At 46.7% G+C, this 14492-nt stretch overlaps 1 protein-coding gene across 1 annotated transcript in view; it reads right to left on the bottom strand.

The window, feature by feature from the left end:
* Positions 1–14492, bottom strand: part of LOC111142621 (molybdenum cofactor sulfurase) — a 58469-nt gene that overhangs the window by 27380 nt on the left and 16597 nt on the right. The window contains exons 5-8 of the mRNA XM_022495931.1: positions 14372–14448; positions 11888–12087; positions 6716–6832; positions 5352–5810 (exon numbers count right to left, since the gene is read on the bottom strand). Coding sequence (XP_022351639.1) covers positions 5352–5810; positions 6716–6832; positions 11888–12087; positions 14372–14448 — 853 coding nt within the window. The remainder of the gene's footprint in view (positions 1–5351; positions 5811–6715; positions 6833–11887; positions 12088–14371; positions 14449–14492) is intronic.

The following is a 14492-nucleotide window of genomic DNA, read 5'->3' as shown; positions in this document are numbered from 1 at the left end:
AAAGCTAATGACATTTCAGTGAAGTACGGCCAGGTCTTCACAGGAGTTTTGTCCACAGCTTAGTTGCTAACAGCGCTGCATGCCACAGCGCATGGCCAGTAGCCCCATCAGAGAGGGCTCTTCTGGAACCAGGTCTCCAGGGAAGAAAAGAACAGGCAAAGGTGAAAAACATGCTTTTGAAGTAGTTAAGAGACAATCATTCTTTTTTTTAAATTAACATATAATGTATTATTCGCTCCAGGGGTACAGGTCTGTGAATCGTCAGGCTTACACACTTCACAGCACTCACCATAGCACATACCCTCCCCAATGTCCATCACCCAGCCAAGAGACAATCATTCTTGACCTGCGAATCAATTTCATCCAACTGTTTTCCTCTGAGCACTCAATTCAGCTACCCAAAAGAATATGAAAATTTCAACAGCAGGTAATGAAGAAAGGGATGCAATTTTTAATCAACGGGCATTTTGGGGTGGATCTTCCAGTGAGAGACTTCAGGGAAGACTGGGGCACCATGGAACATGAAGGAGAGGAGCTGCAGGGTGCAGGGGGAGGGCACAGAACTCAAGGAGGACGAATGTGAGGGTAAGTTTCACCTTAAGCGGGATGAGCCCTGTATTCAGGCAGTGGAAATGTGTGTTGAGAGGTGGGGGTACTCTGCAGACTGACAGACCTGGGTTAAATCCCACCTCAACTGTTACTAGCTTTGAACAACTTCCTAACCTTCCTGAGTCTTGGCTTTGTCACATGTAGGATTTTCTTATAGTATTGGCTCAAAGCTAAAATGAAATATAAAATGTAAAGCAACTAAGATATATCAGATGATCCATAAGTGTTAATCCTTTTACCTCTCTCTTTAATTTTTCTCACGTTATCAAATAGTCTCCTACAGACTATAGCTGCTTCTGTTGGTCCAACACTCAATCTCTGCACTATAATGGTCTATATAAGCCTTTTCAGGTAAGCCCAGAAACCCCCATCATTATTTCTTATTTGTTTGTTTGTTTATTGTTAATCATTATTATTTCTATAGGAAAGCCCAGAAACCACCATCCTTATCTCTATAGGAAAACGTGTTTTGAATTACAAATAACTTTTTAGAAGACAATGTATTATTGGGAGATGATCTTCATGTCTCTTGTTTCTGCATCTCTGTTGTAAGGAGCAGAAGCACTAACTGCCCTTTGTTCCAGACTCCCTTTCTGAGTATGTTTGTGTAGCGAATACAAGTAAATACAGTGAGTACAAGCCTCGGGCAGGAGAGCAGGTGTGTTCACAGTGCAGTAGTATGACGTCTTCCTCCCAAGCAACAGCTAGGCATGTCTGCTCGCAGCCCATGAGGAATACGGTTCCCTGGGGGAGGAGCTGCTGAGCCAAGGGCACACCATCCACCTGGGCCCCTCTGTAACTGCTCTTGGGCTGGGCGGGGCACAGGGAAGCAACACAAACATGAAGCTCATGCTGCCTGTTATTCTGTGAGTAATAAAGTCCTTTGTCTCAGACCCAGGAGTCTCGTGGTTTTTGCCAGCATCGAGAACACTGGGGCAGGCTAGCTGGTTAGCGTAAAAGGAGAGCAAACCTCAGACTCTTCACTGTTCTTCGCCTACTGGTTGAAATAGGTCTATAATTTTCTATCTTTTACTTTGTCCTCTATAAATTTAATGTGCTGGCTTCCCCTTTCCTCCTTTCTTCTTCCTGAGGGAGGCGGGAACTGACATGTGTGGGGCTGAGCCTTCAGCTGCTACAGCGGGGATACTCATGTGCTCAACTCCTCCTTCTGTAACCAAACCCCCGCATGTGGTATCGGATTGAAGGTGGAGGTGTTCGTGGGAAATCGGGAGTATGGCTAGCTGACAGAGAGAGATGATAGATCAATAGATGATAGATAGATAGATTGATTGATAGACAGATACAGACAGATGTATGACAAGATGCCTGGGTGGCTCAGTCAGTTAAGTGGCTGTCTTCAGTTCAGGTCATGATCCTAGGGTCCTGGGATCAAGTCCCGCATTGGGCTCCCTGCTCAGTGGGGAGTCTGCTTCTCCCTTTCCCTCTCCCTGCTGCTCCCTCTACTTGTGCTCTCTCTCTCTCTCTGTCAAATAAATAAATAAAAATCTTTTTTTCAAAGATTTTATTTATTTATTTGAGAGAGAGAGCATGAGAAGGGAGAAGGTCAGAGAGAAAAGCAAAGTCCCCGTGGAGCTGGGAGCCCAATGCGGGAATCGATACCAGGAGTCGGGGATCATGACCAAGTCGAAGGCAGTGGTTTAACCAACTGAGCCACTTAAATGCCCTAAATAAATAAAACTCTTTAAAAAAAAAAAAAGGAAATACAGATGTGTGTATGCACACATGTATGCTGAGTATCCCAAAAGTCTTAACACATACATATATAGTGGTGGACAGAATAATGGTCATCCTAAACATGTCCACATCCTAATCTCTGGGATTAGACCAAAGGGACTTGTAGGCGCAATTAAAGTTGAGGACCTTACAATGGAGAGAGCCTCCTGAATGACCCAGGTGGGCCCAATCTAATCAGATGAATCCTATTAAAAGTTTATGCTAATCTGTCACAGCAGCAAACATTTCTGTATAAATTCAGCTCTGTACATGCAGAGGGCATAGGAGAAAGAACAAGGATCAGACGTGGTGACCAAGTATCAGTTTCTCAATATCATTCTCTGATGTAAGATGTGAAGTGCCTTTGATAAAATGACCCGTTCCATTTCTCAGGCAGGGGACATACAGAATGAGCCTAGAACACATTATTGCATCAGAGAATAAGGAAATGTTCAAGGAATAATAGGGACATATCGAAAGGACACAGGAGCTGACCTGACGGAGCTCCCTGTGGCCAAGTCTGCGGCAATATAGGCATCAAAATAAATACTGACGATGATGGGTTGTAACCTTTTGAGGAAAATCAGAATCCATGGGTCCATGCAGATACAAAAAGAGAGAATAATTAATGACTAAATAAACATGGAAGAAGGAAAGTTCTACAATAGAATACCAGCTAATAAATAAAAAAAGAACGATGGAATTTCTTAAATTACCATTTGCAATCATCATACCAATCACTGATTTAGGCAAAAGTCATCAATAGATGCTAAATCTGGTGAATAAAATCTGATAGGGAACAGGATATTTACATATTCTCAAGTATCTCCCCACAAAATACTGATTAATTACTTATTAATGAATTTTACAGTAGAGAAACCTGGCAGACCCCATCTTAAGCAAATGATGAAGTTAATTTCACCAGCATTGACACAAATGTACAGCGTGTGTCTCCTTCTGAGATGCACTGAGAAAGCACAGTATCACTCTTAAGGAATTCCTGCCCCAAATGCAGAAATCCTAAAGAAACCTCAGATAATACCCTCACACTGGGGGTTAGGAGTCCGTTTGCAGGTGACTAGGTCATGAGAGTGGAGCTGTCATTAATGTGATGAAAGATCATATAAAAGAAGCCCCGGAGAGCTCCCTCGCCCCTTTGCCATGTGAGGACACAGTGAGAAAATGCCGTCTGCGGGCACCTGGGTGGCTCAGTGGGTTAAGCCTCTGCCTTTGATTCAGGTCATGATCTCGGGGTCCTTGGTTGGAGCCCCACATCGGGCTTTCTGCTCAGCAGGGAACCTGCTTTGCCCCCTCTCTCTGCCTGCCTCTCTGCCTACTTGTGATCTCTCTCTCTCTTTCAAATACATAAATAAAATCTTTAAAAAAAGGAAGAAGAAAAAGAAGAGGAAGAAGAAGAGGAAGAGCAAGAGGAAGAGGAAGAAGAAGAAGGAAGAAGAAAGAAGGAGGAGGAGGAGGAGGAGGAGAAGGAAGGAGAAGAAAGAAGAAGGAAGAAGAAGGAAGAAGAAGAAGGAGGAGGAGGAGGAGGAGAAGGAGAAGAAGAAGGAGAAGAAGAAGGAGAAGAAGGAGAAGAAGAATACCCTCTGTGAACCAGGAAGTGAGCCCTCGCTGGACATCAAATCTGCCAGCATCTTGATGTTGGACTTGCAGCCTCCAGAACCATGAGAGATAAACTTCTGTTGTTTATAAGCCACACAGTTGGTGGCACTTTGCTATAGCAGCCTGAAAGGACTAAGACATCCATCTGCCAGAGCTGTATCTGGTGCACCTCCTTCATGCCTTCATGGTCCCTTAACCAGTGTGATTCTATTCACTCCGGTGGTGCTTGGTCTTGTGTCTGTCCCTTCTGAGATACTGCACTCTCTGAGGGAAGGAACCTGTTCCATTTTGCTCATCAATGTATACCAGGTGCTGGCCCCAGGCCTGGCAGCTAGCAGGTCCTTGGTGTGCAGTTTTTGAATGAGCAAATGGACAGAAGGGCTTTAGCAAACCTTACTGAGTCTCAGTGTCCTTGTCTGTAAAATGGGACACTACTTCCTACCCAGGTATCTGTGCTGTGTGACTATCCTATGGAACATGAGCAGTCTGTGAAAATACAAGTCTGACACACACAGGAAATATGGACTCCTCACCCTCCTCCTTTAGGAAGTGAAAGTGAACTTGCTTGTTATGGTCTCAGCCTGGAGGACAGGTTCCCATGGGACAACCATGAAAAGCAGGCCACAAACAGCCCTGACCATGGTATGTCTGATCAGGAACCGAAGAGCCTGTAATTCCAGAGGCTCAGGAGTCTGGGACCTCTACCTGGGACTTGGGATACACACAGGCCATAGGAAGACAGCCACACTTTGGCCACCACGGGGCTGTCAGGGCTGGCTGGCCAGCCAAGGTGGGCAACCCAACTGCCCAGCTCATGTAACCACCACACCAGACCATCTCAAGACATAACATAGTTCATACCAATAGGGGTGCTCAGCAGAACAAGTCACATAAAAGCATTGACCCAAGGAGTCAGCAGACCCGGATTCAAATCTTTCCTCTATCATTGATGACTGGACAAACTGTTTAACCTCAATAGCTCTCAGGTTCCATATCTATAAAATGGGGATGATATTACCATGCACCTCATCTTGTTTTAAAGACAGAACAAGACAAAGCATGTAAAATACTTCAGCAAGGAACCAGCACACCCATTCACTGAAAATTATATCCATAATTATTAAGAGTAACTAGGTGTTCGCCATTCAGAAACAGGATCGTCTCGGGCATACCTCTAAGCCTTGCCGCATTCAAAAGTCAGCCCCAACCAGGAAGGGTGGAATGAGAATGACCCCTCCCATGTCACAGCACTCTGAATATGATTTTGATCTTCTGCATGCCTTGCTTTGCTTCCTGTACTTTTTTCTTCACTTAATCAAAAAAAAAAATAGTATAAAGTAAACAACAATAAAAACAAAAAGTGGTCACTGGGCTGCCCTGAAAACCCTTACCTCAAATGCAGCACAGGATTTGATAGGGTAGAGGTAAAGATTGGTGATGACATGTGGCCCAAGGCCCCCATGCAGGACTCCTGCTGCTTTCTCTGGAGCGGTCTCCTGGGTTCCGGTGGCCGTTGACAGATGTGGGTGCGAACCCCCTGCATCCACAGTGCTAGGCGAGTCGTCGCCAACCCCAGAGGCTGTGCGGACATCTTCCTGAGGTGAAGAACTACATGTGTCCACAGTGATCAGCCTGGCATCCAGAGCCTCGCTCTCTGACACAGCTCCAGCCTCCCCAGGGGTGGTCCGAGGGAGAGGCTGGCCATCAGACTGGTGCAGTTGCATTGCTATGATGAACCTGAGAAAGGCCTGGGCATCCTCAAGTGTAGACATGTACCCAAAGGAAATCCTCACAGACCCTGTAGGCTGCCCATTTATGATGTCCACATCATCTCCACAGACATGACCAGCCTAGAATAAAAAGGAAATAAGTCAGCCAGGGTGACTCATTCCACATGGATAAATCTGAAATCATTTTGGAGAAGAAACTTAACCCAGGAGAAGAAACAGTAAGAGTAACACACGCTGTGTGTCTGAGCCCTGCTCCGCTAAGCACGAGGACTCCTTTGTGAATCTCGCTTTGCTCAGGTGCAAACCGAGGTCAATACCAATCTCAATGGATCGTTAAAAAGGTTAAAAGAAATACTGCACGGAAGGCATTTACCCAGAGCCACACACCATGACATCCCATGGACCCAGCAAGACAGACCAAAGTTTCGGAAGCATGATGGGTCAGCTTCTTGGTCTCCCCAGGACTGACTCAAGAGAAACACCTGCTGGTCACTCCCTTGAGCCTCTCTCAGAACCAAAGGGAGGGCTGCATCCCTTTGACAAGAAAGCAAGACAGTGATGCTCTTCTCTTGTGAAATGTGAAGATGCTCGCATTTCAACAAAGAATACTATTAAAAATAGACAGATGGTTTGAATAGACATTTTTCCAAAAAAGACATATAAATGGCCAGCCTAGGCCACTACAAAAGCCAAAAGCAGGCTGGGTGCTCCTTCTGGGAGGAGGGGAAAGGAAGGCAAGAAGTCCCTGAAACTCTCCAAGCGGGGCTGCCCAGGATTGGTTGCTGCTCAGGCCAACCACCTGCCCCAGTGCTGAACCCAGGTCAGTCACCCAAAGAGTTGGGGTCACAATGTTCTGTAGGATCAAATATTCTAACTAAAACTGCATTTGTTTCTGTGCCGGGTCTTCCTCTCTCTTTTTAAGTAAAATCCAGTTCATGGTTGATTGGGATCTCTGACCCCAGACACGAGACCAGCCTCCAGGGTGGTTGGAGAGGCCACCATTGGAGATGACCAGCATTACCAACCTGAAGATGCTTCTTGACCATCTCGTCGCTTATCCCCAGGTGCCTCTGGCAGGCCCCAGTGTTGCAGAAGCAGCCAGTTCGCAGGTGGATGTTGTAAAGACTGGCCATTTTATCCACCTGCGGGTTCAATATGACATGAGACCAGTATGAAGAACGTCCAGTTTTACTCAGATGGCCTGGGACAGAGTTTCAGATCAAAATGTGGACCACACTTTCCCAACAATAAAGTGAAAATCTGAGCTTGGAATTTCGCTCCCAAGGGCCCTGATCTATCATGGATTTACTAAACACATTTGATAAAATGTCACTGATAACTAAAGTTTATCCAGATGGATTATAATGTATGCCTGAGAAAACTGAGAATGTCAAATTCAGGCCAAATTCCAAATTAGGAGCTCATATTTCAACAAACAACACTATTAAAAATGGACAGAAGATTTGAAAAGACATTTTTCCAAAACAGACATAAAAATGGCCAAGAGGTACATGAAAAGACGTTCAACACCACTCATCATCAGGGAAATGCAAATCAAATCAATGAGATATCACCTTACACTTACTATAATGGCTATTATTGAGAAAACAAGAAATAACAAGTTTTGCAAACACTGTAGAGAAAGGGAGCCCTTGTGCACTCTCGGTGGGAATGTACATTGTTGCAGCCACTATGGAGAACAGTATGAAGGGTCCCCAAAAAATTAAAAATAACTACCATGTGATCCAGCAATCCCACTTCTGAGTATTAATCTGAAGAAAGTGAAAATACTATCTTGAAATGATATGCTCCCCCCACTTCACCACAGCGTTACTTACAGTAGCCAAGACATAGAAACAATGTAAGTATCTATCAAAGGATGAATGGATAAAGAAACTTTGTGTGTGTGTGTGTGTGTGTATTTCAGTCATAAAAAAAACACAAGAAAATCCTGTCATTTGTGACAACATGGATGGACCTCAAGGACATGATTTTAAGTGAAGTAAGCTAGACACAGAAAGATAAATACTATATCATATCATTTATATGTGGAACCATAAAAAAAAAAAAATCAAACTCCCAGATAGAGAAAACAGACTGGTGGCTGTCAGCGATGGAGGGCAAAATGGGTAAAGGTGGTCAAAAGGTACAAACTTCTAGTTATAAGATATATAAGTCTCAGGGATGTAATGTAGAGCATGGTAACTCTAGTTATTGATGCTGTGTTACATGTATTTGAAAGTTGCTAAATCTTAAAATTTGTCATCACACCAAAAAAATGAGCTATGTGGGGGCGCCTGGGTGGCTCAGTGGGTTAAGCCTCTGCCTTCGGCTCAGGTCATGATCCCAGGGTCCTGGGATCAAGCCCCCACATCGGGCTCTCTGCGCAGCGAGGAGCCTGCTTCCCCCTCTCTCTCTGCCTGCCTCTCTGCCTGCTTGTGATCTCTGTCTGTCAAATAAATAAAATCTCTAAAAAAAAAAAAAAATGAGCTGTGTGTGGTGATGGATGTTAACTGGACTTAAACAGCAGTTATCATTTCAGATTCTATATATATTCTATATATATATATATATACATATATATATATAATAATTATGTTGTACACCTGAAATTAATACAATATTATATGTCAACATTATCTCAATTTAAAAAAAAAATAATAAACTAGTTGGTGTTTGTTGGTTTGTTTGTTTCAAAGAGCCCACATGTTCCAAGGGAGATCCACAAAAATAAAATCCGAGTGGCCCGGATGCGGGACCGCTCCTTGGCATCTTCTGCCCCAAGGCTGATCACAGAGCAGTCCCCACAGAGCTATCACTCAGAGCTGCCCTGTCTGGGTTCACAGCCTGGGCTACAAACATGACTGTGTTGACACTGTGTCTTATCCATTTGCTTTCCATAACATCCCTTACTTTGAGTTGAATCACAGAACTGCTGTTCAATCCAGAAGTCTCAAGGCTCTTTCCTGTCTCCTGAAGGCTCTGGGAAGCGATCTGTATTCCCTCAGGGCTCAAAGGGAGGGCTCACATGGAGGATATTTGCCCGGCTATGGGTCAAGGGTTCCATTCTCCCACGTGTCTGGGAGCCCCTTGAGGGTCCTTAGCCCAGACGACTCTGGCTAAACTCAGGTCAGTCGCTTAACTGCATTCAGGAAAACAAACACATCTTGCCCAGCTGGGCAAACCTTTGAAGCTTCTGTCCCTGGGAATCCACAGTGCAGGGTGGATAGAGGCAGCCAGGAGCCACGGGCCCCCTCCGCAGACACAGCTCACCACACGACGGCTCGCGCTCCTGCCGGGCTGTGCACAGCAATGGGGCCTCCCACACTGGTGAGACCATGGCCGTCTTCACCTGAGCTCTCTCCCCTGGACTGTCAGAGTGAGAAGAAGCCATTCTCTGGGTTGAACTGAGGGGCCTCAGGAAAACAACTCTGCTCCTTTACCTTGGGCAAACAGCTGAGTGGCGTGGGGACCTGCTAATGAAATTCGGGTGTTCCCTGGCTCTCTGAGCGGAGACCAGGCCACACCACGGGGTCAGGCCAACTCCATCTCCAGAGTCCGGTGGCCTCCATTCAAAGGGCAGCTGCTAGGGAAGCTCCCTCCCCACCGCACCCCAACCCCTGCCAACTGGAATTGGAAATCTCCTGTGCTCACCCCCCAACCCCCATACCCCACATTTACAGTCCCGGTTACCACTGCTGCTAAGCAGGCCACCAAACTTGGTGGAACAAAATCATAACCGTTTTTTTGTGCTCACAGCTATAGTAGGTCGGAAATTTGGAAAGAGCGGAGGAGATGCCTGACTCTTTTCCATGATTTCCCGAGTCTCAGCTGGGAAGACGCCAAGGCTGGGAGTGATGTGCTGTCTGGGAGTTGGAGTCATCTGGAGACTCACTTAATGCGTCGGGTGTGTGTCTGGTGTCCCAGCCAGGAGGGCTCACAACAGGACTGCCACCAGAGGGCCTGTGCTTGGCCTCTCCACATGGCCGGCTTCCTCAGAGCACGGCAGCCTCAGGGTAGACCTTCTTGCGTGGTAACCTGAGGCCCAAAAGTGGACGTCCCAAGGAATAATGCTGATGTGGCACTGCCTTTTCTGCCACACAGCGTCCCCTTCTGTGGCCTTCTCCTGGTTATGAGCGAGTCACAAACCCACCAAGATTCAAGAAGAGAGGAGACCCCCACCTAGAAGAAGCTGTTTTGGCCACACTTAACCTTTCCTCCTCACCTCCCGTCATGAGGTGGTACCCTCTCACCTTGAACCCTGCGGGATCTCAGCCAGGTGAAAGGTTTGGTTTCAGCGCCAGGAAGAGCACGGCATCCAGGGAGGGCGAGAGAGCCCTCCCACCCCCCACCCCGCCGCAGGTGCCCTCACACTCAGTGCTTACTGAGCCCTTGCTTCCTACTGGGCCCCATGCTCAGGCATTCTACAGCATATCTCATTTAGTTCTCAGAGCAACACTATCCGCAGGGCACCTTGTTATCCCCGCTTCATGGACACCTGGAGAGTTGACACTAACTTGCCCATGCTCACAGAGCCAACCAATGGCAGTCAGAATCGGAACCCACATTCTTAACCACTGAGTAGAGTGACTTCCACACAAAGGAGAATGGAATTAGGAGGCCTGGATATCAAAAACAAGAACCCCAAAGCTCCTTACGGAAAGCTGAATTCTCTGAAAAGAATCACAGATTCTTTTGAAATCTCCTGAAAAGAGAGCCCAACCCAGCCATGAAACCATCTGACCTTTCTGAAAGCCACCAAATCCCTGTGGGATTCCTACATGGGGAAGGAGCCTGCGGAAACCAGGCTGGACCTTCCCGAGTCAGCAGCACAGTTGGCCAAGCCTCTGCCGTAGAATCCATTGGTCACCCGTGGGACACGCTGCCTCTACAAAGCCCCGGAGGGAGAAACTTGTCCCGGGTCCACCTCGGGGAATAGGAGTCCTGGTGAAATCAGTGGGACACCTACACAGCTGTCTCCCCCTGTGCCCAACCCAGGGCTTTTCTCCTCTTTGAGGCTTCTCTAGCCAAATGCAACATTCCCTCCTTGCTCTGCCTGCCCCGGCATAGTTCATGGTCACCTGTCTGTCTTCCTTCATACCTCACAGCAAGCACAAGCTTATTCAGATGCAAGAAAGAGACTTAGGTTACCAATCACCCAGAATAATGTATTTTAGAAAGCAAAACATTTCCTCCAGATGCATTTCCCACCATCCTCCAAAAGCATTTAAAAATCCCATCGGGCTGCCAGTGGGGGTTCTTACTGAGTGGGGGTCTGTGCAGTAAACCTACCCAAGATGAACACCTTCTTCCAAACTTATCTGACCACTGAACCTGCCCCTCACAGAGCTGCTCAGGAACTCATGCTCTGGGAAGGGCCTCGGTCTCCCCAGCCCTGGCAGGCTGTGACACCCCACCTGGGGACCATCTACCACCATGTGTGAGTGCTTGATGCGACTCTAGAGATTTAATGGACTGAGCACTGACCAACTTACCCAGCTATGGCAAGGACCCAAGCACTTCCCAACCTCCACTATTTGTCCTGTTTTCAAGGGGAAATAGATACAGAGAGTACATTTGCACAAACTACTTTATAACCAAACTACTAAATCCTTTGAACTCATAATATGCATGAACTACGGCACAAATAGGGCTTTTGTGAGGACGTCGTTTCTACTTGTTGTAAAGAAGGACTTCCGAATTCTGAGCCACATGCAAATACATGGTGGAAACAGGCCCCCGTTTTGCGTGATGCTGTGATCCGGTCTGAAGTGTCACTGGGGCCACCGTGCTGAGTGGACATGAAATGGCCTCAGAAGTACTATTCTGTCTACACTGCTCTTCTGCCTACACTCTTTCAGGGTGTCTTCCCTCGCTGGCAAGCTGTCGTCTGTCCCCTTCCACTGCGATCAAAGACTCTGCCCCTCTCTCCTCGCACCTGAAGTTGACAATGTCTGGCTAAAAAAGGAGGGTTGGTAAACTAAACAGTCATGTCTGTTAGAACGGCACAGAAACGAGCATACGGAGCCTCTAAGGAAGGGCCGTAACCCCTCCACCCACGGCCGGGCTGCCCTTCACCCAGCTGCCACAAGCACCCAGGGACCCTCACTGCACCTGCAGGGCTCCGGAAGGCGGCAGAGCGCCAGAGGACGGCGCTCCTGCTGTGAACGATGGTGGGAGGTGACGAGGAGACCCACCTGGGAATAACCAATGATGTTCCCACTGGGGTCGAGCACATTAAAATTGATGACTGGACCCTGCACCTCCGGGCTGCTGAATTCAGAGTCGCTGTAAATCCGCACCACGGGGGCTCCACTGGGGTACCGGAGAGCAGACAGGGCCATGTAGGTATACTGAGCCAGGGTGAAGGTGTGTTGCTTTATATTCTCCATCCCACCTCAAAAACGATTGAGAAACATTAGAAACATGAACTTCACGTGTAATTCACTCATTTTATTAATTTATTTATTAATTATTTATTTGAAAGAGAGAGAGAGCACACAAGCAGAGGGAGAGGGAGAAGCAGACTCCCTGCTGAGTGGGGAGCCCCATGCAGGACTCGATCCTGTGACCCAAGGATCATGACCTGAGCCAAAGACAGATGCTTAACTGACTGAGCCACCCAGGCGCCCCTCACTCACTCATTTTTAAGAAAAACAAGGTCATTCTAACCACCAAGCTGGAGCTCAGATTAATGATTGTAAATACCCGTAGATAGTGTGTGGGATTGGACATATTGATTAATGTGTAGATCTGGGGCCCTGCCCAACACCTGACTGTTGTTGTTCTGTGGAAACTTCCACAAGAATTCTTGTCATCCTTCTTTTTTCTTTTTTTAATTTAGACCCTTGGGTTACAGATGGCAAAGATGTACAATTTTATCTTTATTAGTTTTTTTTATTTTTTTTTATTTTATTTTTAAGTAATCTCTATACCCAACGTGGGGCTGGAAGTCATAACCTTGAGATCCAGAGTCACACGCTCCACCAACTGTGCCAGTCAGGTCACAATTTTATCTTTAAAAGGATCGTTTCTTTTTGCTGTTTCTTTTAATATTTAAATCATTTTAACACCATCCAAATCTATTAAGGATACGTGTTACAACATGGATGAAGCTTGAAAACATGTAAAATAAGCCGGACACAAAAGGACAAGTACTGTGTCTTATATAAGTGCCTAGAATAGGAAATTCAGAGACAGAGAGGAAAATCGAGATTCCCCGGGACTGGGGGAAGGGGAAAAGGGGAGTTACTGTCGAATGGTACAGTTCAGTGTGTGATGTTGCAGAAGTTCTAGAGACAGTGTCAGGGCTGGATGGCTGCTTAACAATGTCAATGTATTTAATGCCACTGAAATGTACACTTAAATTGGCTAAAACAGTGCATTTTATGTTGCAGGCATTTCATCACATTTTTTTCTAAAGGAGCAAACAAGTAGGAATAATTAGGGATTGCTTTATTGCCCCTGCCCCCATCAGACCTGTAGCTTGTCCTGTGGTCTCTGTTAATATCTTTCCTTGGAAAAGTGCTCATTGCTCAAAGCTTGTCTTCATTATCTCCTCTTTGTCCTGGATGATGTCCAGTCACCTTCCTGCCTTACCATCAAGGCTACCCCACTCCCTCTTGTGAATTCCATCTGCCTCCAGTATTGGGCTCAGGTTGAGAACCTGAAGGCTCTCATTATTGTGACTACCTAATCATTGAGCCACATCCCTGGTTCACCACAACTCCACTTCCTTATGGATGGGTTCAAGCAGTACCACCCAGTTCTAGAAGCTCAGCCTCTGGAGGAGTGTCCAGGAGCACAACAGGATGGTGGATGCCTGGCACTTGAGTCAGAGGCTCTCCTAGTTCTGTATGCCCTTGTGTCAAGCTCCACACAATGGGACATGGTCTCCGTGTGCTTGTCAGCCTACAGTGAATGTCCCCCACCTGCCCACACTCCCCAAACACTTGCCAGGAAAGAAGACATGCATCACAGCAGAGACAGTGATTCGGGCTTGGGGTTAGGCAATTTTTTTTTTTTAAGATTTATCTATTTATTTGACAGAGAGAGAGGAAGCGCACACACGCACAAGCAGGCGGAGCAGCAGGCAAAGGGAGAAGTAGGCTCCCCACTGAGCAGAGAGCCCTATGTGGGGCTGGATCCCAGGACCCTGAGATCATGACCTGAACTGAAGGCAGATGCTTAACCAACTGAGCCATTCAGATGCCCAAGGGTTAAGCATTGTTATGGCCTAGGTTGAAATCCCTATTCTCTCAATCACAAGTTCCCTGACCCTGGGGAAGGCATTTAACCTCTCGGAGTATGAGCTCCTCGTGGGCAAAGTGGGCTCTTCATATAGCTCCCCCATGGGAGAAGAGGGATAGCCCAGCAAGGGATCAGCTGATTAAGGTCTCAGGACCTATAACCATTCCCAGTCGAGGGACCAAGGATGACCTCTCTGTGGCTGTGAAAGTACGCATCTCCTGATTTATAATATCTCTTACTTGTTAAAATGTTCTTTTAACTGGCAAAAAGGAAAAAAAAAAAAAGGCAGCTCGGTCTCTTGCTCTTGCCTCAGAAGTCATTCAGAAGTTCTTGAGAATGAGCTTCAACTATTCAACTGCCAAGGGCCAGCCACTCGCACAGACCCTCTCTTTTCTCTCCCATTCTGGGAGCAAATGAAAGGCTCCACTGACCTGTGAGGCGCTCTAGGGCATCAAATCCATGTTTTAGTGCTATCACGTCAAGGAACGAGATGGTGCCATCTTCAAACCTGTAACAGTGTTGAGGGAAACAAGGTCAAGCTGTGACCAACAT

This window comes from Enhydra lutris, unplaced genomic scaffold (assembly GCF_002288905.1).
Source record: "Enhydra lutris kenyoni isolate GAN:26980312 unplaced genomic scaffold, ASM228890v2 scaffoldscaffold8, whole genome shotgun sequence".
Classification (NCBI taxonomy): Eukaryota; Metazoa; Chordata; class Mammalia; order Carnivora; family Mustelidae; genus Enhydra; species Enhydra lutris.
Note: the sequence above shows the minus strand (reverse complement) of the source record. Positions and strands in the feature narration are given on the sequence as shown.